We start from the raw sequence: 27,185 nt of genomic DNA, 5'->3' as shown, positions 1-27,185 counted from the left end.
TTCCTGGCCATCATCTCTCCTGGCCCTGGTGTTTGCCAGGCTGCCCTCTCCACCCTGCCCCCTCACCCACCTGGGGTCCCTAAACTTTCCTACCCAGCTACAGAATCTGGTCTTCCCTTTGTTCTCAGAGCAAGCACACTCTGCAGAAAGGCTCTTCTTTTTTGTTTTATTTATATATAATTTTTTACCCAAACAAAGGTAAGACAGGTTCTTCTAAATGAAATGCATTTGCATTTCTGGTAAACAGCCTGGGAGTCCTAGGTCTGACTTCTCATGCCCGCTCTGTTTTCGCTTAGATCCTCTGAGGAAATGCTAAGGAGCACAGAGATAGGGATGGCTGGTCTTTGAGTGCTCCAAACATAAGGTTGACCCCCACACGTCCACCCCGCCTCACCTGCTGCTCCCTGCTTTCCACCTTACATTCTCCATGCCCTCTCCCTGGAGGACTAGGAACTTTGAGGGCGGGACTAGAAGTAGATTCATTTTCATATTCCTGCAGTGCACACACAGACTTGGCGAATGTCAGGAAGAATGGGAGGAGAAAGCCAGAGGGGTGGGAGAGCAAGAAAGCATTGTCATGGAGATTAGCAAGGAGGAGAAAACACTTGAAGTCAATTTGTTTTCAGTGAAACTTGGCCAGGATACATCCTAGCAGTTGTGTGAGACCTTCCTGCTTAACTGGGCCCACCTGGGTCGGTCATGGCCTGCTGTGGTGGTTGGGGGAATGGAGCCCAGTAAGGCACTGGATGTGGCCTCCATTCTCTCCAAGCACCTCGGCTCAGAAGCCCCTCTGCTGGGATCCTTCCAGAACAGTAACGTTTTAGCAGTGAGGTGTAAAGGTAAGCCCATCTCTTTTAAGAGTTGAGCTAGGTGGAGCTGTCAATTTGGTGGGAAAGTGAAGGCAGATTAGGACAGTATTACTAAGATTACATCTAATACATGATCGCATTCTTGTTTTTCCAGATTTATCAGTAAGACTGTTGAGCGCATAACTGCCCAAGATGCCTGTCCCTCCCCCTCCAGCACCACCGCCACCCCCGACGTTTGCACTGGTGAGTGTCTCTTCCCCAAACACTTTCTATGCATAAGCAAGCCAAATGAAGCCAAAACCTGGCATGCATGTGTTTGTATTAAATGTGTTTGCATTCTGGCTTACATGTGATACAACAGGCTTTCCCAGTGCCCAGAGTAAGCCAAACCCTGAAACCCAGCAAATACAAACAACACGAAGGGTTTTGTTTGTTTAAGGTCTCATGTGATGGATAGTACAAGGGTGGAATGTGGCTGATGAGGTGTTTTCTGCCACATCTGCGCAGGGACATGTGCTGGCCCAAGATAGGGTTTGCAGGAGCAGTTCTGAGACCAGTGTGCACTGTTTTCATTCAGATGAACTCAATGTCTGGCCTTTAACTTCTGGGCTGGACGGTCTAGAAACCCAGGTCTCTGCCTGCAGTGCATTCCATTTAAGTGTCTTCCGGTCTCACTCCTTTCTTTTTTTCTGCCTTTTCACCTCTTCTTCCCAATCTGTTTTTGACAAATATCTCCCTCCACCACCTCTGCCACACACGTTCACATCCTCCTTTAAATCTATACTTGCATTTTAGGCATTCAGATGTTTATTTCCTGAAAGAATTTCTTCACTGGATTCATCCTGGTCTTTTTTTTTTTTTGAGTCTCGCTCTGTCGCCCAGGCTGGAGTGCAATGGCGCGATCTCGGCTCACCGCAACCGCCACCTCCCGTTCAAGTGATTCTCCTGCCTCAGCCTCCCAAGTAGCTGGGACTATAGGCACGCGCCACCATGCCTGGCTAATTTTTGTATTTTTAGTATGAACGAGGTTTCACCATGTTGGCCAGGCTTGTCTTGAACTCCTGACCTCAGTTGATACACCCACCTCGGCCTCCCAAAGTGCTGGGATTACAGGCGTGAGCCACTGTGCCCGGCTCATCCTGCTCCTTTGATAGACCTCTTTGGGGAAGTTAGTGTGCCCTCTTCCAGGAATTTGGCGACCCTCCACTTGGTCATATGGAAAGGCCCCAAGATACGCTCTGTTAGAAAGCCCTCTCCAGCTTGTGAAGCCTTCACTGAGGAAGAGCCTCACACTGATGGTTCCTTCATTTTCACCATTTTCACATGGGGAAACTGAAGCTTGGAGAGAAAGCTTCTTGCCCCAGGTTTCCATGAGACACATTTATATAACTCATCTGAGGTTGAAACCTAGTTAGAAGAACTGCCCATTAATTAGCTTATTGTTACTCAGAGTGTGGCCTTTCAACTGCTTTTTAAGAGTCCCCAAAGTGATGAGGACAAAAATTGAAAGTAAGCATTTAGAAGCATTTCTAACAATTTGACAGTAGTTTTCTGTCTGTTTCTAAGATTGGATGTTGTGTGTCTTTTTTAAAAAACTAATTCATTTTTCTAATAATTCATTGTTATTTTACAAAAGCGTCAGTTCCTGATGAAAATATTTTTCAAAAGACTGGTCCTCGGCCAGGCGTGCACTTTGGAAGGATAACTTGAGCCCAGCAGTTCGAGACCAGCCTGGGCAACATGGCGAGACCCCCATATCTACAAAATAATTTTAAAAATTAGCCAGCCAGACATGGCGGTGCATGCTTATAGTCCCAGCTACTCTGGAGGCAGAGATGGGAGGATTGTTTGAGCCCAGGAGATCAAGGCTGCAGTGAGCTGTGATTGCACTACTGCACTCCAGCCTGGGTGATAGAGCAGGAGTGCTCTATCTATTTTTTTTCTTCTGTCCCAAAAAAAAAAAAAACAAAACACTGGCCCTTCACATGGATAAGTTTGAGAACCTCCAATCTGGCTTACATAGCAGGATTCATTTATCCATGTTTCCCCAAAAGTGTGGGTTATAGTGAACTGACTTAATAAAAAATATTAAATAAATAACACAGGTGGTATGAGAAGATGACAAAAATCATGAATCTTATACCAGAATGCTTGAAGTTTGGGAAACCTTGCTTATCTTATCAACTCATTTCTATCCGTTATTACCTAATTCAAAGCAAGATTTTGGACAAATAGAATATAGAGATGAAGAAAGGGAAAAGGTGGGGTGGTGGCCATCATAGAACACTGCCCTTGTGAAACAACATAATTAAGGGCCCTGAACACGAGAGAAGTTAGCACCCAGGGAGGTCAGCTGTCAAAATAAATTTTGAGGCAGAACAGGAGGCTACTGAAGGTTGCTGACCCAAAACTGTTAAGAGATCCAGTGTGACACATCACTTAACCTCTCTAGGCCTCAGGGTTTTTTCATCCTTAAAATGAAGACAGCAGGTAATGTTAAGAGCTCTTTCCAGGACATCCAAAGTATGTTAAGTTGAAAACAAACAAGTTTCAGAACAATAGAGGAGAATCCCATTAGCAAAAGCAAACTGTTTGCAGAGAGCATTTCTGGAAGGACAGCAGAGAAACTTTTAACAGGCTTGCTTCAGCGGTGTGTTGGGGCTGGATGGGGAGGGGCATTTTAGAGCCTATATTTACCCTTCTGTCAGCTTGTAGGGAAGGCTCTTGACTGCCAGGGTTTGAATCCCAGCCCCTCCTCACCTAACTAGGTGACTGGGGCAAATGATTTAAACTTCCTGTACCTCAGTTTCCTTGTCTGTAAAATGGAAATAATAACTCACAGGGTTGATAAGGGCTGAATGAAGTAATACACATAAGGTGCTGAAAACAGTGCCTGGCACAGAGTAAAAGCTATATATGTTAACTATTATTATCATAAGCAAGTAACACTTCATCATTTAGTTATTTCAAGATGCTTCCAACTTTACCATATTTTACAGTAATTCTATTTACACAGTGTAATTCCAATTATACTGTAATTCTGGTTAGCCTACTTCAGGGTTTTTCTGAGTTCTTCCTTTGCCTCTAACTCTGCTAATAAAAGGCTGAGTTAGGCCAGGAGCAGTAGCACGTGCCTGTAATCCCAACTACTCAGGAGACTGAGGCAGGAGGATCACTTGAGCCCAAGAGTTTGAGGCTGTATTGCATGATGATCACACCTGTGAATAGCCACTGCACTCCAGCCTAGGCAACATAATGAGACTCTGTCTCTAAAAAAAATTTTTTTTTAAAGGCTGGGTAAGGTATTGAGCCATACATTTCCCCAGCTTTTCCTCCTGTGGCCCTAACTGGCAAATCTGAAATCACATCCCTGTCAGAAGGGCTGGGGCCAGCCTAGAAAGGACCTGTGGGTTTGGGGCAGCCAGACTCTCCCTGGGACAGACAAGACCTAGCCACTTTCCAAGTGTGATAGACACAGGCACACAGGCAGGTGCCTACATCTAAGTCCATTTGCTGGTCTCTTACTGTCCCCACTCCCTGAAGGAACAAGATCCCAATTTCGTAGTAGGTAAGGATCTTTCCTAGGAATTCTGGAAATATAAGAAAATAATCAAACATGTTAAAGCAGCATTTTTGTCCATTCTGCAATTTCCATGAGCTAAGAAGATTTCATCAGAATTAAACACCAGAAACACTTCATGCCAACAGGACATGAGGGAACTTTTGAAGTAATGAAAATATTGTATATCTTGATTGTGATGGTGGTTTCGCAACTGTATATGTTTGTCAAAACTCATAGAACTGTAACTAATAAGGGTGATTTCACTATATATAAATTACACCTTAATAAATCTGACTTAAAAAGAAAAAAAGCATCTTTGGCAATATACACAGAGGGAATTATTTTCTAGAACTTTAGTGGGCTTAAAAAACATACAGCTGACTCTTTTTGCTAGAGACAGTTTTTCCCTTGCACTGGGATAGTTCTAAAAGATGGGAAAAGGAAGTTATTCTTCAGGGTACCCTCTAGTGAATGAAGCCTGGTAATCCTCCCAGGCTTAAAATTCTTTTCTCGTGTCTAGTCATCTCACCCTAACCTGGCCCTGTTAGTTTCAGTCAGACTGTGGTCTGAATTTTCAGAGACTTTAATCAAGGACTGACTCTTCCTCCCTTAAAAATGAACATAATTTATTGCGGCATCTGCTTCCAAACCTCTGGATCTTAAAAAGAATGATATGGGGTCTAAAACTTGTCGAGAATTTACAACCTATCACCAAGAACCTTAACAACAAGCTTCCCGTACCCAACCTTTCCCAGCCGAGTGTTACAATGCATGATTTTAACCCAAGAGATGACTACTTGTTTGTATGGCTTCCTTTCAGGCCAATACAGAGAAGCCTACTTTGAATAAGACAGAGCAGGCTGGGAGAAATGCTCTCCTTTCTGATATCAGCAAAGGGAAGAAACTAAAGAAGACAGTCACCAATGACAGAAGTGCACCAATATTGGACAGTAAGTAAAAAAAGGCTATTTACCATGGAGAGGAACGGTTTATGGCCTAATAATCAACCTAACCTCACCCCTCAATTTTTTTTTTTTTTTTTTTTGGTTAACAACAGCTGCAAAGCTAGCAAAATAAGGGACTGTATCACTCCCTGTAGGCCACAACTTTGGCTTGGGTTCCCCTCTAATGCTGCAAGAAGCCAGTATAATAATTCTTTGTCCAAGACATACACAGCAGCAATTCTCTGCATTATTCACAACACTTTCTGGAGATTAACCCATTGCTCCTGGCACCACAGATGAGGAGGCAGCATAAAATATGGAAAGAGCCCTAGCCTTGGAATCAAAAGCTGTGGGTTCAAGACCTGGCATATCCATCCTGTACCATCTCCAAGCCTTGTTGTCTTCATTTTAAAATGGAGATGATAATACATGTTCTATTGACCTCACAAGTTTGTCATGAGCTTCAAATGAGATAATGCCTGTAAAATGTTTTGGTGTCTGGAAAGTGTAATTCAAGTGTAAGATACAATTATTAGGAGCTTAGAGAGAAAGAAAATGAGGTCACAACTTCACTTATCAACCCACCTAAGTCTGAGGTACTTTCTGGAACAAGGCTACTTATTAACATTTACAACAGGACAAAAAATAATCCATGACTAGAATTCTACTGGCAATTAATAAGTAGATCTTAAGGCTGTCTCCTCACATTCCTAGACCCTTCCTTTGCCTGCCAGATGTCCCCAAGATTCATCCTAGACTACAGATCCCATTTGGACGGAACAGGAAATAGACTGACCTTCCAAAATCACCAGATGGAGCTTTGTCATCAAGTGAATAATGAGGCAGAATCTTTGCAAAGTAGAGGATTAGAAGTGCTTCGGGGAACTTTCTGGGAGAAATGCCTAATGAGTAGAGAAGGAAGAAGAAGGATCAGAGTTAGGTGGACTACTGGTTTGGGAGGAAAAAGGAAAAGTGAAAGACCTAGATAAGGCCTTTGAATGTTGTTCTGTTACCAGGCAAAGTGGTGCAACTGAGAATACACCGCTTTCAAAAAGGAACTATGGCCAGGCTCGGTGGCTCACACCTGTAATTCCAGCACTTCTAGAGGCCAAGGCGGGTGGATCACTTGAGGCCAGGAGTTCAAGACCAGCCTTGACAACATTGTAAAACCCCATCTCTACCAAAAATACAAAAATTAGCCAGGTGTGGTGGCACATGCCTGTAGTCCCAGCTACTCGGGAGGCTGAGGCACAAGAATCACTTGAACCAAGGAGGTGGAGGTTACGGTGAGCTGAGATTGTGCCACTGCACTCCAGCCTGAGCAACAGAGCAAGACTGTCTCAAAAAAAAAAAAAAAAAAAAGGAACTAAGGTATTTAACTCTTGACACAGTCTGACTTGTAAGTCAAAATGCCCACAAAACGAATGTGGTTATAATATATTCCCTCTAATCCCTCAGCCTCCAAGCCCTCCAATAGCCATCTGAATCATGGTCCCTGGTATGAGGCCAGAGGAGCTGACCTCTAGGACAGAGGCCTGTGGTTCTCCTCACTACAAGAGGGAGCCTAGGGCTCTGTTGAAGGAGGCTGGACAGTCTAGACCTATTCCTGAATCCACTAGTGGAAACCTTGAAGAATTGTATTCTTCAATGTCCACTTCTCTCATTTAATGGAAATAGTGTTAGTCCTTCTCTCTTCCATGATGTTTAATAATGTGCTTTCCTTGATGGAAGGAAGATACAGTCCAGTGCAGGCCCTTGTTCACACACTTAACTGGACACCTATGCTGCTGTCACAAGCTCTTTGCAAGCAGCAGTGTTTATCCATGGTTTTGTGTCTGTTTGCATGTGAAACTTCCCTGGGCTGTATGTCAAAATGTTGACCATGGTTATGTGTCATAACTCAGCCCTGTCTTACAGTTTAATTACTGAAAAAATCATCTGAAAGCTTAATCCTCAGCTTTAGCTTCTCTTTCTGAAAGATGGACAGATGTTGCAGGTTAAGAACACTAATGGGCCGGGCGCAGTGGCTCACGCCTGTAATCCCAGCACTTTGGGAGGCTAAGGCAAGTCGATCACCTGAGGCTGGGATCACCTGAGGCATGGAGAAACCCCATCTCTATTAAAAATACAAGACTAGCCAGGCATGGTGGCGCATGCCTGTAATCCCAGCTATTTGGAAGGCTGAGGCAGGAGAATCACTTGAACCCAGGAGGCAGAGGTTGCAGTGAGCCAAGATCGTGCCATTGTACTCCAGCCTGGGCAACAAGCACGAAACTCCATCTCAAAAAAAAAAAAGAACACTAATGGGTGATGTCTGATAGTGCAGGAGTCCCTCTAAAGTTTCAGTACCATGTAAATGTGTCCTGTGAGGTGCAGTATTCCAAAATGTGTCATTCGTCAATGAATAGTGTTTGAATGACAAGGGCGATGTTAATATTATTAGCAAAATTTTAAAATTTTATATGGAAACAATTTTGCATACACTTCTAGAAATTGTCAGTCTTATATGATTTATCCTGTTAGGTGAAGTAATTCTTGTCAGTTATTATCAGATTATTTCTTCCACAGCAGAGCTACCATAAGCATCCCAGAAAGCTCCACATCTGGAAAAGATACAGAGCTAACACAAATTTATGATAAACCTAATCTAGAAAATGGAAATAAAAATGAATAAAAGTGGAACTCAGAAAGCAGATAAAATAAGAGATTCAAAGCATATTTTCTAAAATTAAAGTAGTGTAATAAAGTTATCTGCTAAAATGTTTTAAGATATTAAAGAAAGTACTTTTCTAAGAAAAGCATGCATTTATTCAGGAAACCTCAGTGAGCAAGGGAAAAGATAAAAACTTTATTAAATTACTTTCTCTCCAAAAAGTTTTGGGGCCAGATTATTTTATTAGCAAATTCTTTCAAATTTTAAGAAACAGCTAATTCAAATGCTGTATAAGTCATTCCCCAATATATTAAGAGATGGAAGGCTATCTAATAATTATAATGAAATTGGCATGATCCTAATGTCAAAACTTGACAAAGGCAGCACGTACAAAAAAGAAAGCTGTACATTAGTGATTTTCAACTGAGGGTGATTTTTGCATTCCAGGGGATATGTGGCAATGTCTGAAGACATTTTTAGTCACTACTTTGGGGGACAGGGAGGGCTGCTACTGACATCTAGTGGGTAGAGGCCAGGGATGCTGTAAACATTTTGTAAAGAACAGGACAGGACAGCCACCCACAAAAAAGAATTATCTGACCCAAAATGTTTATAATTAAGAAACCCTATTATGGACCACTTATCATCATAGATAAGAGAACACTAAAATACCAAAAAACAAATCTAAATCAATCAGATGTTACAAGAATAATTCACCAACACCAGGGTTTATCCCCCTTTTTTTTTTGGAGACAGGGTCCTGTCTTGTCACCCAGGCTGGAGTAATGGTATGAACACAGCTCACTGCATCCTTGACCTCCCAAGCTCAAGGGATCCTCCCACCTCAGCCTCCCAACTAGCTGGGACTACAGGCATGCACTACCACATTTGGCTCATTTTTTGTAGAGATGGGAATCTCACAATATTGCTCAGACTGGTCCTGAACTCCTGAACTCAAGCAGTCCACGCGCCTTGGCCTCCCAAAGTGTTGCGATTACAGTTGTGAGCCATTGCACCCGGCCTATCCCATTTTTAATGTTAGAAAGTCTATCCATCATATCAAATAAAAAAGACCATAAAAAAGTCTCAGTAGATCTTGAATAGGCATTTGATAAAATTTCATGCTATAAGAAATTCTTGTAAACCTAAAATAGAAGGATCCATCGACTAAATATTTAGAAAGAGAAAAAACCTATTTCAAACCAATAATTCATATTAACTTTGAAATATCAGAGGGATTCTCATTAATATCAGAACATGATTGCCTTTAGAAACGTTAATAATTTACATTGTTATGGAAATTTACCCATCAAAGTAATTACTTATATAAAACAGAAATAAGACATACAACTCTTAGAGAAGAGGAGGCTTTAAACTGTTATTATTTGAAGACCACGTGCATACTAGAAAATGCAGGATAATACATTTTTAGTAAATTTTATTTAGAAAATATAGCAAAGTGGCTTATTAGATATTAAATACAATTTCCCGGTGCCAAAAATAACCAATTACAAAATATAACAGGAAAAACATCCCTTTCACAATTTCGGCAAACAAAACTACATTTGAAGTAACCCTAACAAAAAGCATGTGTAATGTATATCATGAAAACTAAAAAACTTTGCCAAAAAATCCAGAAGACATAAGTAAATGGGAAAATATACCACATCTCCAAATGGAAAGTCTAAATATCATAAAAGTATCAGTTCTCCCAGATTAATTTGTAGATTTCATATACTATTTATCAAAAACTCAACATAGTTTTTTGGGAAGAGGACTTTAAATAATGTTTAAGCTCATAAATACAAACATGCATACATACATAAATTAAGAGATAATTTTTTTAAAGAGGGTATAAGCATGGCTTAAACACAACTAATTTGCACTTCTTTGGACAAATACCATTGCATTAGTATCAGTTTTCTATGCCTTTCAGAGTGATAAAATACTGTGGCTCAAAGACAATGGAAAGTAACCCAGAAGACTAGACAGAATACTCAGTAATCTTTTTGTTTGTTTGCCTCCCATCAAAATCTTTCACAATTTTTTGCAGATAAATTCAAAATAAAACAAGATCTTTATATCCTCTCAAATTGCAAAGAATGTTTAAATTACTAAAGCCTACTACTGGGCTTCATGATATTAAAAAATTAATAGCAATCTAAAGGGCCATCAAATGAGTAGTTAAATAAATTTTAATGTAATACATTCATGTTCTACAATGCAATACAATCCTTTAAACTCGTGTTTTCAAAGAGTATGACACAAGAAGTGCTAACAAAGTGTTAAATGAAAAAAGCAGGCTTAATACTGCTTAGTGAATTTGTTCTTAATTTTAAGAAAAAACACATAAAATGAAAAATACTGATGGGAAAAAGTATAACTCAATAGTGGATATTTGCTTAGTTGTTGTTGTTGTTGTTGTTGTTTTTTGCTGGAGTGCAGTGGTGCAATCATAGCTCACTGCAGCCTCAGTGGGTTCAAGTGATCCTCTTACTCAGCCTCTTAAGTAGCTGGGACTACAGGTGTGCACCACCATGCCTGGCTACATTTTTTTGTTGTTGTTTATTTTCAGAGACGAGGTCTCACTTTGTTGCCCAGGGTGGTCTCAAACTCCTGGGGCCCAAGCTATCCTCCAGTCTCAGCCTCCCAAAGTGCTGGTATTATAGGTGTGAGCCACTGTGCCCAGCCTGGATATTTGTATATTTGTGAAATTATGAGATATTTTATTTTCTTCTCTTTTTAACTCTTTCCTTTCTTCTCACCTTTCATGGCATCTCCTCCTCCCTTGGGACCCTCTTTCTTTGAAGATCCTTTTTATTGAGACAGGGTCTTACTCTGTCACCCAGGCTGGAGTGCAGTGGCACAGTCTTGGCTCTCTGCAGTCTTGACCTCCCAGGCTCAAGCGATCCTCCCACCTCAGCCTCCCAAAGTGCTGAGATTACAGGTGTAAGCCACTGCGCCCAGCCTGAAGATCCTTCTATTTGCCAAATCTTAGGATAAGGAACAAACAGATACTGACCCATGTGGCAGCCAGTCAAGTGGGGAGTGTGGGGACAAATCATCCTTTATTTTCATTTCTTCCACCACTGGGCCTGGGACTGCCTGGAGCGGGCAGTTCTGACTGAGCTGAGGGAACTCTTAAAATCCTGCATTTTAATGAAGAAATCCCAGTTGTCCACTGGAGGCCGAGAGCCGGCCAGCTCCCTGTTGTACTGTTGTTTTATGGTTTACCTGGGCCAGACCAGGGGGCATAGTCTGTCGGGTGTTTCTTCTTCTGCAGAACCTAAAGGAGCTGGTGCTGGAGGCAGTGGTGGTGGCTTTGGTGGAGGCGGCGGATTTGGCGGAGGAGGTGGTGGTGGAGGCGGTGGAAGTTTTGGAGGGGGCGGACCTCCAGGTCTGGGAGGACTGTTCCAGGCTGGAATGCCGAAGCTGAGATCCACAGCCAACAGGGATAATGGTAAGGAGAGTTTCCCTGTCTCTGAGTGACTGAAGACAAGGCAGAGTTTGACAGTTTGGAGGCTGGTCATAGCCTCTAAGGCTCTTCGCCCTTATTAAAATATTGTACATTGTTTGAAATATTACCACTGTTTTATAAGAGCCTCAATTTAGGCTTTATTATTATTAACCAGGATCAGACAGCTACACAGAACTATGAAATTTTCACCCAGTGTCTTTGGGGGTAACCTGTACTTTTTTTTTTTTTTACTTTTCTAAAGGGTTAGCTGGAGTGGGAAGAAAAGGGAGGAGCAAATAGAACTTGCTGGCCCTGGAAATCTGCCTGGTGACCTGACAAATTCAGCTTTCTTTGTGAGGTAGCCCAGCTGTCTAGTAGAGTAAATACTTGTGAGCCGCTTTTCAAACACGATGGAGCACATCTTGTGGAATATGATTACAAATCTCACTAAATCTGAAAAAGTGTTTTGCGTGACAGACATTTGGTATTTCAGTGCCAGTGGTTCTCAGGAGTCTCTGCAGGGAGCCATGGACATGAGTCCTTCAGGATTGTCTATGAACCTGATGGTAGAGAAAAACTGAACTTGCTCATGAATGCCTAGATAAAAAACTTTGCAGAGGGCATGAGGCTCTCTCCCAACTACTACAGAAACTCAAGAAATTTTCCCATAAAACTGCTTTTGTAATGTTGATCACGTTATCATAATTTTCATTTTTAGACCTTTTATAAGATGTCCTCTGGGAAAGAATGAAACTCTCACATTTACATGAATATGGAATCACTGAATCCTCAGGGTTAGCCTACTATTTTATCACTGAATGGTCCAAATCTAGAGAGAAACTCAATTACATGAGAGGTTCTATCTTGCCAGACCACCATTTAAATTTGAATTTAAATTTATTTAAAACTCACCAAAAGGATTTAAGGCAGCTGATAAATGTATACATTTAGTACTTTAACAACAGGTGAAGAAATTAAGGCAAAAGACAAAGAAAAATAAAATAATAAAATGGGCCAGGCATGGTGGCTCACACCTATAATTCCAGCACTTTCAGAGGTCAAGGCGGGCAGATGGCTGAAGCCCAAAAATTCAAGAACAGCCTGGGCAACATGGCAAAATCCTGTCTCTACTAAAAAACACAAAAAATTAGTGGGCATGGTGGCTCTTGCCTGTAGTCCCAGCTACCCAGGAGGTGGAGGTGGGAGGATTGCCTGAGCCCGGTAAGTTGAAGCTGCAGTGAGCCATGATTGCACCACTGCACTCCAGCCTGGGCAACAGAGGAGACCCTGTCTCAAAAAAAAAAAAAAAAAAAAAAAGAAAAAAGTTCTCTCTTAAGTTCATGATACTCCACTGTATACATCTGTCCAAATGCTTCTTCCTGTGCCTTAGATAAAATCGGAACCCCTTCTGTCCTGCAGGGCTCCTTGTGACTCACCCCTGCTGGCCACTCAGGCTCCACTTCCCATGGACCTCTCCCATTCTCACTGTGCCCCGGGCACATGTGCCCGTTTTTGAACTTGAGGCTCTTTCCCACCTCACGGCCTCTGCACCTGCTGGCCAACCCTGCCTGAAGTGCTGGTCTTCCTCATCTTTCCGTGGCTGACTCCTTCTTGTCAGGCCTCAGCTCACATGTCACATTCTCAGAAGAGCTGTCCCCAGCCACTCCATGTACTCTGGCCTCTCCAAGCACTCTTGATCTCATCAGCCTATTTTAGTGTCTTTTTAGTACATATAATTATCTGAAAGTATTTATTTCCTGGTTTATTGTTTATCTCCCCCCACAAGAATGTAAACTACAGGAATGCAGAATCTTTTCTATTCTGTTTACTCCTCTGTCTCTAGTCTCTAGATTAATGGCAGGTGCATAGCAAGTGCTCAAAATTATTTGGTACACTTATTAACTCATAATTGAAGGGTAGATTTTTTTTTTCTTCAGAATTACCTTGAGTTCCAAGAGATTCTGGGATGGTGGTTTGAAATTTTCCATCTCTTTGGTTCCCCCTTTAGTTTCTCCCTTGTTGAACCAGAGCAGTTGTAGGATTGTTCTGTCCTGCCAGTATTGAAGCAGAGGTTGACGTGGTACCAAAAAAAAGTTGTGTAGTTGCCTGCTTCTTTGTAGATGAATTCCATCCACTGGTGTCAACTCTTCCAATTAAACTTTACTGATGGTTCTTTTTCCTTTCTTAGTTTTTTCTTATTGCAATCATAACTCTTTCCTTATAATTTCCCCTTATATTTTTCCACGTTTTTTTGGGCATTTCTCTTCATAGGGACTAGATAAGCCCTCACATTTGGAGATTTACATTGGGATAATTAATTTTTTCACCTAAGACAGCTGACTTATTTTCAAAACTGAGAGGTACAAGGGCTGGGAGACAGAGATGGTGATGAGGAAAAATGAAAATCATGATTTTACCAATGCCATCTTGTTCTTGTCCTCTCATAATGAATAGGCATCTCACCAGAACTCTCGCCCACTTCATCCTGGTTCTTGTCTATACATAATGCTAAAAGATCTTTGCAGAATCCTTTTGAAAGCTGATGGGCTGTAGAAGTTGGGACTCGCAGGTAAATAGAGCTATGGTCGATTTTCTGCTCCCAGGAAGGACCACACAAAACCCAATTTATATAAATAATAGTTTCCTGTATTTTATAGCCCTCTGAGGAAGGGACTTCCAGTCACTGGGAACAGACTCTAGCTCTCTGATTTCTTCAGGGTTCCTGATTTCCTAACTGGATGTTTGTTTTCCTGTTCTAAGATTCTGGAGGAAGCCGACCACCATTGTTGCCACCGGGAGGAAGATCCACATCTGCCAAACCCTTTTCACCCCCAAGTGGCCCAGGGAGGTTTCCTGTGCCTTCTGCAGGCCACAGAAGTGGTCCCCCAGAGCCTCAGAGGAACCGAATGCCGCCCCCAAGGCCCGACGTGGGCTCAAAGCCTGATAGCATTCCCCCTCCAGTACCTAGTACTCCAAGACCCATTCAATCAAGTCTGCACAACCGGGGGTCTCCACCAGTGCCCGGAGGCCCCAGGCAGCCCAGCCCCGGGCCCACTCCTCCCCCTTTCCCTGGAAACCGCGGCACTGCTTTGGGAGGAGGCTCAATACGTCAGTCCCCCTTGAGCTCCTCCTCGCCCTTCTCCAACCGGCCTCCCCTGCCGCCTACCCCCAGCAGGGCCTTGGATGACAAACCCCCTCCACCGCCTCCTCCAGTGGGCAACAGGCCCTCCATCCACAGGGAAGCGGTTCCCCCTCCTCCTCCTCAGAACAACAAGCCTCCAGTGCCTTCCACTCCGCGGCCTTCCGCCTCCTCACAGGCCCCACCTCCGCCGCCACCTCCCAGCAGGCCTGGGCCGCCTCCCCTGCCTCCAAGTTCCAGCGGCAATGACGAAACCCCAAGACTCCCACAGCGGAATCTGTCCCTCAGTTCGTCCACGCCCCCGTTACCTTCGCCAGGACGTTCAGGTCCTCTTCCTCCCCCACCCAGCGAGAGACCCCCACCTCCAGTGAGGGACCCGCCAGGCCGATCAGGTATGACAAGACGTGGGGTGAGTTGCTTCCAAAACCCAGCCTGCCCAAATGTACCAATAATCCTGTCAGTCAAGATAGTCTAACGAAAGCAGGCATAAGTAAACTAACTCTCAGACTGCTTTGTGCTTTTAAGTGGCACACGACACGTGTGATCGTGACCTCGTGTAAACCCCTGAAGAAAGTGGGACCAATATTTCTGTTGGTGTTTTAGAGATGAGGACACTGAGTAGCTAATAAAGTTAAACGGTCACGAGCTAGTTAATAAAGAAGAGGCAAGAACTTTCATCTTCCATCTCTGAAGTGTACTTGCCAGTCCACTACCCTGCCTCCCTAGAGAGAATTTCGGCGGTCTTAATTGGGAAAGTAAGTCCCCACCTCCTGCAGGAGGGCTCTGTTATTCCAACAAGAGGGGAAGTTCTTCAAGAGCTAATGAACTTCTCCTGTACTTCTCTCTTCATTCGCCAGGCTTTGAGGCCATTTCCCTATTCATTAAAGACAAATGTTTAAAAAGTCCATTTTGCTCTTCGTAATCTCTGGTACATAAATCCCTTGGATAATCAAATAAAGGTATAGACTATCTTTACAAAAATACTCAGGCATAAACTCAAAATTTGCCTGCTGTCACATGGCTTGAAGAGCCTGCCGAAGCCCATCTGAGACCCTTCCAACGCCCCCATCCACGGTTGAGAAACCTTGATCTGAGGGACAAACTTTCAGAGTATGAAAGGAAATGTGAGGATTGCCTAGAGTTTGCCCTCTCCGAATTATAATAGGCATTTTTAGTAGAATACACTCACTTGATGCGTTTTACAGTGGTTATGGATGAACTCAGTAGAACCACCCACTTTAAAATTTAATCTCATCGTACAGACCTTATCATGTCTGGAAATGGGGCATTTTTTTCCTTTACGCAGAGGTAAGAGACCTTTGACCCTGTGACCTCAGGAACCTCATAATCACCATTCTTTAAACTTGTTCACGTACTGGAAGCATCTACGGAGCTTTAAAAACCACGAATGCCTGGGTCCCTTCCCGGAGTCTCTGGTGTAATTGGTCTGGGGTGCAGACTGGGAATCGGGATATTTAAAAGCTCCCTGGTGATTATAGTGTGCAGCAGAATGTGAGAACCACACCTTGAAACCATTGTGCCGTGGCCCTACCAAATGGATGAGTCAGCAGATTAAATCTTCCCCAAAACATGACAGGCATTGACATATAACATTTATTATTTCTTTTGATTATGTAAGTCATACTTGTTTATTATAGAAATACTGAAAAATATAAAGAAAATTAAAATTCTTCTACCACCACTATCCAGAAATAATCATTGATAACATTCTTTTAATGTGTCCTTTCAGTCTTTTTAAAATGTATATATGTTTTTACAAACTTGGTATCACACTACATATATTGTTTGCTAATTTGCTTTTTATTTAACAGTATCTCATTAATGTTTGCTGATATGATTATTCTACAGCCTGACTTGTAACAGCTACCTAATATTAAATCCTACAAATGTACCTTGATTTATTTAACCAATCCCCTCACTTGGTCATATGGGCCATCTCTAGATTTTTCCTGTTGCAGATAATGCAGTGATATATTTTTGTAGCAAAATATGTGTACACATCTCTGTATTTCCTTTGGATTAATTCCTATAAGTGGAATATCTGGGTCAGTGAGTGTGCATAGTAAACTATGGATTTCATAGGTACTGCCAAATTGCCTTCCAGGAATTTCCTACCAATTTACATTCCCACAAGGAGCATATGAGAGTTCATCAAAGGCCCTGTGTATTCTGAGTCGTTTGGCTTCAGTGTTATGGGAGTGGGCCTTGGAATCTGATAGATTTGGAGTCAGATCCTGGCTCCTCCACTCAGTCTTCTGATGAGCTTTTTAAGCTTCCAAAACCTCTGAGGCCTTGTCTTCTGTCCCTGTACCTCTCAGAGTTGTTATAAGAATTAAATGAGACAAGCATGTGTAGTGGTTATCTTATTTCCTGGCATGTAGTTATATTCAATACATGATCATTTCTGTTATTCTGCCAGTGGGAAATAGAAACCTGTTTTCTTTTCTAGTGTGCCTGCCAGGATTTGGAGCAGGGAGCCACAAGGTTGGAGAGTTAGGAACATGAACATGACCCTTTACTTTAAAAAGAAAATGAGATGAAGTTACGTAGTACAGGGCCCCATAATATTGGAAGTTGAGTTTGCATGTAGTGACAGTTGTGTGGTGGTATCACCAATGAAGTTAAACCCACAGCAAATGAGACACTTTTCCTCAACAAATCAACTCTTGCTGCCTGGGACTCCAGCAATGACAAGCAGATAGGGTAATAAATAACCACTCCCAGGTGAGGCACTGAAGACTCCTTGAGAGACCAATCAGGGCTGGGCAGTGCCTCCCACCGCTGTAAAATGTTGGAGCCAAGACTTTCTGTCAGGGATATCTGCAGTGGGCAGGTTGTTCAGTTTAAAGTTCCTAATTGGATTCTGAATCTATAGCTAATAAGATATTTATTTATAGCACCGTAAGACATTGTATTCACATAAAATGTCAGCATCTTACAAGTGGAACACACTGCTGAAGAGCAGGAATAATCACTAAGGCCATTTTGATTTACATTGGAAAATGCTCAAGTTTTTGGTTTTGTTTTTTTAATTTACTTACTACTCAAATAGCCCCTGCATTTGGAGGATAGGAAAAGCAAGATGGTTTTCTTTTGTATTATCAAAAAAAATTTCCTTGAATTTTTCTTAGAAACTTAAAAACTTATGGTTATACCATACTGCTACATTTTTTTAAAAAATGGTTTCAAGTACTTACGTAGTATTTTTCATTTGCATTTTCACTAGTTTTTCCTGACAGACAGGTGACCATCTGGCACTCTTTTACAGCTAGGAAACCAAGTTCCATAGGGTACCAGCTTGCTCAGGGTCAAGATTCACATTAGCATTTATAGCCATGGATGTTGATTAGCTGTTTGTCACTCCCTGTGTTCATCTGCCTCCCCAAAGAGGAAGAACCAAGAAGAAACTCTTACTGCTCTCAGGATGACTGGTATTTGGTTTCCTGATGCCACTTCTGCCTGGAAACAGATCATATACATCACAGAAACATGCTTCTGTAATTAACAACAAAACTATGCATTTAAAGAACTTCGTTCTTCTGAAGACCTAAAATAATTTCATAACTACTTTATTCTTTTTAAAAAAATTCTTTCATCATGTCACAGTAATTAGTTGAATAGCTCTTTAAAGGATTGTAAAATGTTTTTTTAATTATACGGTTGTCAGTGTAAACAGATTTTCACCTGTTTTCAATTTCACTGTGCCATCTCCAATCTCAGCGCTAATTCAAAGCCAAAACACCCATTTAGCTATCAGTATGCACTTGTTTTGCATATACATGTGTACGCATGTGCAATTTTTGTGTTTCTGTGTGTTTACTCATTTCTCAGCCAAATATCCTAGAAAATGTCCACCCTAATTAAAGGGCATGTGTCCAGCAAGTCCCCGTCAGCTGTACACTAATGGTGACCACGGTAATGGAATGTGGATGTAAGGTTCTGCACTAAGTGTCTTTTTTTGCTCCAGGCCCCCTCCCACCACCTCCTCCAGTAAGCAGAAACGGCAGCACATCTCGGGCCCTGCCTGCCACCCCTCAGTTGCCATCCAGGAGTGGAGTAGACAGTCCCAGGAGTGGACCCAGGCCTCCCCTTCCTCCTGACAGGCCCAGTGCTGGGGCACCTCCCCCACCTCCACCATCAACATCTATTAGAAATGGCTTCCAAGACTCTCCATGTGAAGGTGAGGTGTGGTCCCAGCTCCCTGGGCTATAGGGCAGCAACTAAATGGTAAATCTGTTTGTATATGTGGTTTGCTTGTTTGCGTTTAATTTCTTGTTCCATCATTATCACACTCCATTGCACTGATCTAACTATCTAACCATTCTAAGGCCCACCATGATTTCAAATTAAAAATAGTAATCCCCCTTCCCCACTTCCCAAAAAGGCGGATCATTTTTCCCTGATCTGTTCTTTGTTTGGGTCTCATTTTAGTTAACTTTCCAGAGATTCCAGGATTCTGAAAAGAAGCTTTTTATAGCTTCTTATTATGTACATTTCTAAACAGTTCACTGTAGGTAAGAGGCCCGACGACCTGCAGATACTTAGTTGCCCATCTCTGCCATTGTTATCAATGGGGAAAAAGGTGTCCCACACCTTAGCCCCCAGCTCCTAAGAGGGACTGGCTGGATCCTAATCACTCTCACTAAAACCACTTTGCTTTGATTTGCAGGCCTGTATATATGTCAGTGTACTAATTCGTGACCTTTGTAGCACTTCCAGCTTTTCTGTAAACTTCTAGGCATAAAAACTAGCACTGATGTCTGTGGTTCTCTCTCTGTTTCATTCTGTGCCTTTCGTTATGTAAGTCTTCATAGCACATTGTCTGTCACTGAAGATACTGCTTGTTTCTCTTCCCAGATGAGTGGGAAAGCAGATTCTACTTCCATCCGATTTCCGATTTGCCACCTCCAGAGCCATATGTACAAACGACCAAAAGTTATCCCAGCAAATTGGCAAGAAACGAAAGCCGGAGTGAGTATTTCTGCCAAGGTTTTTGAAGATTCATGCTTGAATAGCCTGAGTGACACTCGGGCTGTATAGAAAGTCCAGGCCTCTTGCCTGGAGTGGGGTAGAGAACCCTTTGGAGCCATCTGTACTCTAGTAAATTCCCCTTCCGCAGGCAGTGAGGAAATTGCAGATGCCCAGAATGCATATGAGAAACAGTTATTTTAATGTGTCATTACAAGCTCAAAATACCGTGGTTTGCTAGTATTAAATTTTATTAAATTTAATAAATTTTTAATAATAAATTTATTAATAAATTTTTAATAATAAAAATTTTATTATTTTACTTCTTTGGACAATCTTCCTCCGTTTTCATCTTCCTGAGACAGCACAAGTAGAGCCATCTTCTATTCCTTCTAGTTTTAAAATTGGCATAATGTCTGATTAATTATAACAAAAACTCCCTGTAACTGCCTTGATCTTTTAAACATATTGTAATCATAGCTTTACGGAGCATGTACAAAAAACGATGTACAGTTTTTTGGCAGGGTTTACATAACATTGCTTAGTAAATAGTGCCCATGTTATCACATGGTTTTTTTTTCAGCATATAGTAATTACCATTACCATGGACATTTAAATTATTTCTGTTGTTCTGCTAATGGAGGTAATGCTACCATAAAGAACTAAATTGCTTTTCCTCCATTGAAGAAGAATGTCAACAAGAAGGGAAAAATAGACAAACTGGAATTTTATAACAGTAAATGTATAGGAAGTGTTACAGCTCTTTGAGAATTTGTCTAGCAGGCTTTCCAGGGTTTTGCTGGAAAGCCTCTGAAATTTACTTTTAAAAAAACACAATAGCCGGGTACGGTGGCTCATGCCTGTAATCCCAGCACTTTGGGAGGCTGAGGAGGGCGGATCACGAGGTCAGGAGTTCGAGACCAGCCTGACCAACATGGTGAAACCCCGTCTCTACTAAAAATATAAAAATTAGCTGGGCATGGTGGTGTGCGCCTATAATCCCAGCTACTCAGGAGGCTGAGGCAGGAGAATCGCTAGAACCCGGGAGGCAGAGGTTGCAGTGAGCTGAGATTGCACCATTGCACTCCAGCCTGGGCAACAGAGCAAGACTTCATCTCAAAAAATAAAAATAAAAATAAAAATAAATGTATACAACGAAGAAAGAATTAGCATGAAATATGCATATGTCACCCATGAGGCTGAGGTCCGTGGCAGCCTTAGCCTCAGAGCCAAATTCCCAAACCAGAAATAGAAAAAACTTAAGCAAACAAGTCAAATATGTCACAACACCCCTAGCCATGGCCTCACTCCCTAGCAGAGCATCTTACATGTACTCAAAGCCTACTGATTCTTTCTTAACACAGTTTAAAGTAATTTTTGGTTGGTTGGTTCCAAACCTTATAGGAGATTAATAACAGCTAAAGTTAAGACTGGTGAGAAGCAAAATCACTGACATGGGAGAGAAGTGACAGATGGCAGTCCCAGGTCAGAGGAGGAGACAGGAACATGGCTGTGCTGTGTGTTACAGCACAGGACAACACCAGATGTTTCTGTTGGGTTAAATTTCTGTTGGGTTAAATGGAATTAAATTAATTGAGTCAAACTGTGCTTTGTGCCTCTGTAGAAAAATCTAAAGAGTTAGAAAATATAGGAAAATTTCCATGGACAAATGCTAGAAGAAAACAGAATACTACTGCTTAAAAGGAAAACCTTAATTCCTGGAAAAATTTGTTTATGTGGAAGACTGCATTCATAGACAATACCTAATGAAGAAGTATAGCTATAATAAAATTATTATACAAGAGTTGATGATTGAAATTTTTAGTGAAGGCCAGGTGCGGTGGCTCACGCCTGTAGTCCCAGCACTTTGGGAGGCTGAGGTGGGCAGATCACCTGAGGTTGGGAGTTCGAGACCAGCCTGACCAACATGGAGAAAACCTGTCTCTACTAAAAATACAAAATTAGCCGGGCATAGTGGCACATGCCTGTAATCCCAGCTACTCAGGAGGCTGAGGCAGGAGAATTGCTTGAACTCAGGAGGTGGAGGTTGCAGTGAGCAGAAGTTGCGCCATTGCACTCCAGCCTGGGCAACAAGAGCGAAACTCCATCTCAAAAAAAAAAAAAAAGTTTTAGTGAAAAGTAAGTTTTCACATGGGACAGATATCTTTGAATGCTGTGTGTGTGTGTGTGTGTGTTCACCAGAAGAAGGGCTTCTGTTTGATAAGAGTACAGCCCTTCTTCCTTCTTGGGCACCAATAAACGAATTGACTTTAAGGAGTTGTTCATATAGACTCCAAATATTTTTCCTAACTTATTATTTGCTTCTTATTCTAAATATTATTTGTATTTTTAAATTGGTAACAGACCATCTTCCCTGTACCCTCTAGATCTTTAATGTAATAGCTAAGCATATATCTTCTCCCATCCTCCTTTAAGACTCGAGTAGGCAATGTAAGGACTAGAACTGTGTCCTGCTCACTATTGCGTCTTCCTTGAGGGGCACAGAGCCTAAAACATAAAGGGCATTTTCAAGTATTTCTTTTTAAAAATTTTCTTATAGAGACAGGATATCTCTATGTCGCCCAGGCTGGTCTTGAGCTTCTGGCCTCAAGTAGTCCCCAGCCTTAACCTCCCAAAGCACTGGATTATAGGCATGAGCTACCATGCCTCGCCTAAAAGTAGTTTTTAAATTGGTGAATTAATTTCCACTGTCTACCAAAATTTTTTTGTAGATTTGCCTTAAGTATTTCCAGCATTAGGCATGTTTAATATTGTATAATGATAGTGGATCATCTAACAAAAATAAATAAGGCACTGTCGAGTACCAAGTTTTCCTCTGCTCTGCAGCGGCCTCAGCCTCCCAGCCCACAGCCTGAGAGCGCACCCAGACAGCCCTGAGCGGTACCGAATGCACTTGGAGTGCCCTCTAATTACAGCTTTGGACAAGGCGAGCCCTCATTCTACTAACCACTTGTGGCGGGTCAGCTGATGGTCAAGGCCCCATTATAGGTGTCTGGTTTACATCCAGATGAGTCTTTTCTCGGATGCCTGCCCAAGAAAATATTTGGTTGGAATGGTGAGAGGAAGAGGTGCTTCTTTCAGTGTTTTCTCCTAACTCCTTTCCTTGCTCAGAAATTTGGTTCTTTCTCAGAAATCCCTAAGTGGGCCAGTAGGGTCCCTATCAAGATGCCTACTGAGGAATCTGCCAGTTCCAGCCCACTGAGTCTCAGAGCAGTGGTTAGAGCAGACCTACCTGATTGACACATGCCCCGGGTAGACCTGTTCACAGCATCTGAGCACCTGACCTCATGCCGAACACCTGTTAAATCCTCAACAAATGTTTGTGTAGTAAATGAATTTTTTTTATGTGAATGGGTTTTAAGCCTAGTTACAGTGGACTGATAGCCCATGAATAGCTTGGTTTTGGTTTTTGTTTTGTTTTTGAGACAGGGTCTCACTCTGTCACCCAGGCTGGAGTGCAGTGGTGCAATCTTGGCTCATTGCAGCCTCGACCTCTCAGGTTCAGGTGATCCTCCCACCACAGCCTCCCGGGTAGCTGGGACTATGGGACAGGCGTGCACCAATATGCCCGGCTAATTTTTGTGGAGACAGGGAACTCCTGAGCTCAAGCCATCGTTCCTCCTCAACCTCCCAAAGTGCTGGGGTTACAGGCGTGAGCCACCGCAACTGGGCCATGAATAACTTTTAAAAGAACACATTGACAGAGTACTTGAAAAGGTGTTCAACATCACTAACTTTTACGAAACTGCAAATAAAACTATAGTGAGATAGAACTTTACACCCATTAGGATGGCTACTGTCAGAAAAGCTTTCTAATTTTTAATTAGAAGATATCTAAATGCCCAACAAAAGGGAATTGACTAGGTAGACTGAAGTGTAGTCATATTTTGGAATGCAGACTGTCATTAATAATCTTTGCAAAGAGTAATGCCTTTGAAAGATGTTCAAACTGACTATATGATCTTATTTCTGGAAGAAAACAGGGAACTGTTTCTAAGTAAAAAATATACACATAATTGGTTATCTCTGGGTGCTGGAGGAATGGGTAAGTTCTTTGTTTTTACTCATCCATATTTTCTAAATCTGTAATAAGCACACACTGTGATAAGAAGAAAATGATTTTTTTTAACTTTGTGCAAGTACTTGGGAGCCAGTGATGGATCATCCACCATGATGTTTGTTCAGAACATTACTTGCTTGTTTTCACCTCTCACTTCTCATCCACAACATACGCCAGTTAGCTGACAGCCCTGGTCGTAGGGATGAGGTAGTGGGTACCCGTGCAACCATCCCCGAGTTTCCACGATGAGAACATCAGCTTTCTAACCAAAATTATATTTTGTCTGTTTTTTCACCAAGGTGGATCCAACCGAAGAGAAAGGGGTGCTCCACCACTCCCTCCCACCCCGAGGTGATCTTTGCCTGCTCTTCTCTACCCAAGCTCAAGAGCTGCTTCTGTTGCTATCTAAGAACTGCATACCCTCCTCCCCGCTTCTTCCCTTGTGCCCCATGTATGGGCAGGAGGAAAGGTGGGAGGGGGAGTGGGAATATGCGTGTGTGGGTGGGAATCGGTAAGAAATGCACCTAGCTTTTCATATTGTGTTTATTCTCCAGGCTATTGCTTGCTTCAGCTGCAGCCTGCCTGTGCTGGCTGCCGGGGTCGATAGGCTTTTGTGGTAATAGGCAGAGATGAATTGCATCCCAGCTTTCCACCAACCAAATTCAAACATTCACTGCTTATTTGCTACAGACTGTAATTATTAAAGTCCCTGAGAGCTGTTTTCTCCCGTTCCTTTTTCGCATGCTTGGCCTCCTCTCTGTTTCTATGAACCACAGACCACCTAAGCAAGCTGCTGAGTAAGGGCTCACAGGAAACTTTTGCAGTCACAGGATGTCCAATCTTTGGCAGTCCGAGCTCAGCTCTAGGACAGAGCTGTCCAATAGAAATATAATGTGAGCCCCATATACAATTTTTACATTTCTAGTATATTTTAAACAAGTGAAGTTAATATGCATCCAAAATATTTCAACCTGTAATCAACATAAAATTTTAATGAGATATTTTATATTATTTTTTGGTACCGAATCTTCAAAATCCAGAGTGTACTTTACACTTACCGCACATCTCCATTCAGACTAGTCACATTTTTAAGTGCTCAGTAGCCACATGTGGCTGATGGCTACTGGATTAGACAGCACGAGTCTGGAAGATGGAAGCTAGTGCAGAAACCTCTTGTTTAAAAAACAAAAAAGGCAAGATGGGCTTGGGCGATTCAAGAGGCAACTAAAAATAAAATTAGGACCCAGCACCTTGTTTGACACACAGTTTGACCTTCGATTTTCCTCCCTTAATTTCCCTCTTCCCTTAATATCTGTATACAAGTGTTGCTTCAAAGTACCAAGGTCAGAAATTGATTGAGTATGATTTACTAAAGTCATGTGGAATAAAGCCATTGGAAAGAAATGGAAAGCCTGTCGGGACTTCCGGGCTCAAAACCAGCTGGCTCACGCACTCACTTGTCAGTTGGACTTCTGCCTTGTGAAATGGAAGCAGCCTTTGTTCCTCTCCGGCTGAGCAAGCTCCTGAGGCTGGGAGAGACTAGGAAGGCTTGGTAGGAGGGGAAGAAAGTCAGGAAAAGATATCAAATAAGAAACATGGAAGAAGAAGGGAACAGATTTGAGTTGGTGGGCAAAACTCTAAAAATCTAAATCTGATGCTTATGTAAGGGTTGAGCGAATTAGGGAGACTGCTAGTGGAAATTGGAGGGAATTTGTTTTGCATCATTTGCCTAGGATCTATGCAAATACGGCTCCACTAAAGGACCATAGGGAAGAGCCAGCCTTGCCTTTTCTTATATGATTTTGTTTACAAAATTTTACTGGGACTTTTAAATCTAGCTATAGAGTTGGGAAAAAATATTTCCACTTAGATATTTTATATGGTTTTGTTTAAAATTACCATTACTTGTTTTTTAAAAACACATGACCACATATGTATATGTATATCTACCTAAACATTGTATCATGGTTTCAGTATGTTATTCATGTATTACTGGGAGATGCTAACAAGAAACCAACCCAAAGAAAATTCTGAAAAATACATTTCTATTTATAGAATAAATGTTTCATTTATATAAAAGCGAAAGAACTTAGAGTTCTAATAAATGGGATGTCTAATAAATTATGAAGTTACTGATTTGAATATATTATATTTTTATAACTTCCTTGCCAAAGTCCTGATTTAGTACATTAGAGAACCTGTGTTTCCTCTCTCCTCTACCATTCATCTCTCTGCCATACAGTCATTTGGGCTTTTTACTCAAAGAGAATCAAGAAATAATAAGGTATAATAAGCTTGGCAAAGTGTTGGTTTTTTTAAAAAATTTTTTAAAAATCTCTAGCAGTTTGGTAATTTAGCAGCATCATTTATTTGGGATTCTTTTATCTGATTTCAACAGTGAAAAACATCCCTATGATAAAGCCTAATGACCCATTTCACAAAAGATGGAATTTGCCCTTCCTAGAAAATGTGACGGAGAAAAGTCTGACTCAAAGAAAGTAGGTCTGAATTTTATAAGGGGTAGTAAGAATTGGACAATTCCTTTGCATATCTGAACTTGGCAGGTACCATTCTAAATTTGAAACAGGGTGATAGCTCAAAGTTGCCATTCATCCAGAATAGATTGTTTTAGAATGTAGTGTTTAAGTGAATGTTTCATTAATACACCTACACCCTTTCTTTGAAAGTTTGCAACCTAATTGCATCTAAAACTATGAATAAGTTCTGTGGTAAAATCTTAAACTATGGAAAATTACAAAAATGAATATTTTCTTCCCTGAAATCAGAGCTTACATGTGTGTTTTTTTCATAAAATTTTCAGATAAATGTATTCAACATGTAATACAGTATTGTAACATTCACCTCTTATTTTATATTGAAATGTATTACAGTATTAAAACTCAGTGTTCAGTATTTATTTCACTATGCATTTTATTTAGTAAAAGCCAGGAGAAATGTTTAATCCAATGGTGCCTTACTTTGTGATTTAAAAGAAATCAACTTTTTTTTTTATGTCTAAGTAGCAGATTATTTGCATATTTGTAAAAACTGTTAGGTCTTTATATTTTAAAGTGTAATACCAGTTTTGTTATTTTAGCAGCAGAAATGGGATGATTGTTAAAGTTCCCAAAAAACATTGGCATGAAATTAATTTTTCCTTCCTTATAGTCAAGGACCGTAGAGGAAGAAAAACATTTTTTTCATACCATGCACTATGTAAACAGACACATTTTGCTATCTGTGTCATCAGGATAGTGTAAGTGGTAGGGTAGAGACTACCCTAGACATCTGCATCTTTGTAAGTTAGCCAGACAATAAAGAAAAGCAGAATGATATGGTGTCAACTGGTGGTTTTTCTTTTAAGTATTGTTTATGTAAATATGAACAAAAAAACAAGTGTCTGTTTTCTGTTTTAAACTGTGGAAAAGAAAGACAAACAAAAAAAGGTTTGTATAAGTAAGTAAATATTCATTGTACCTACTTGCTAATCCCATCTTCGTTTTTTCCGAGAATCTGCATCTTAGTCAAAATCTGTTTACTTGAGGCAGATG

The 27,185-nt window shown here is 41.4% G+C and overlaps 1 protein-coding gene and 1 non-coding gene across 12 annotated transcripts in view; both read left to right on the top strand.

The window, feature by feature from the left end:
* Positions 1–26,967, top strand: part of WIPF1 (WAS/WASL interacting protein family member 1) — a 122,941-nt gene extending 95,974 nt beyond the window's left edge. For 10 of the 11 annotated variants that reach the window (XM_009237841.3, XM_024243322.2, XM_024243320.2 and 7 more), the window contains 7 exons: positions 964–1,052; positions 5,192–5,321; positions 11,252–11,428; positions 14,186–14,956; positions 18,553–18,765; positions 19,443–19,556; positions 23,934–26,967. In XM_009237841.3, coding sequence (XP_009236116.1) covers positions 1,002–1,052; positions 5,192–5,321; positions 11,252–11,428; positions 14,186–14,956; positions 18,553–18,765; positions 19,443–19,556; positions 23,934–23,989 — 1,512 coding nt within the window. In that variant the 5' untranslated portion in view covers positions 964–1,001 and the 3' untranslated portion in view covers positions 23,990–26,967. Of the gene's footprint in view, positions 1–622; positions 840–963; positions 1,053–5,191; positions 5,322–11,251; positions 11,429–14,185; positions 14,957–18,552; positions 18,766–19,442; positions 19,557–23,933 lie in introns of those variants that run through there. The other variant, XM_024243323.3, reaches the window with a different exon arrangement.
* On the top strand, positions 20,303–20,365 carry LOC112132452 (U7 small nuclear RNA). The gene has a single exon (XR_002914220.1). It is a non-coding gene; the product is annotated as a U7 small nuclear RNA (small nuclear RNA).
* Positions 26,968–27,185: the final 218 nt, after the last annotated feature.

This window comes from Pongo abelii, chromosome 11 (assembly GCF_028885655.2).
Source record: "Pongo abelii isolate AG06213 chromosome 11, NHGRI_mPonAbe1-v2.0_pri, whole genome shotgun sequence".
NCBI classification, from domain to species: domain Eukaryota; kingdom Metazoa; phylum Chordata; class Mammalia; order Primates; family Hominidae; genus Pongo; species Pongo abelii.
Note: the sequence above shows the minus strand (reverse complement) of the source record. Positions and strands in the feature narration are given on the sequence as shown.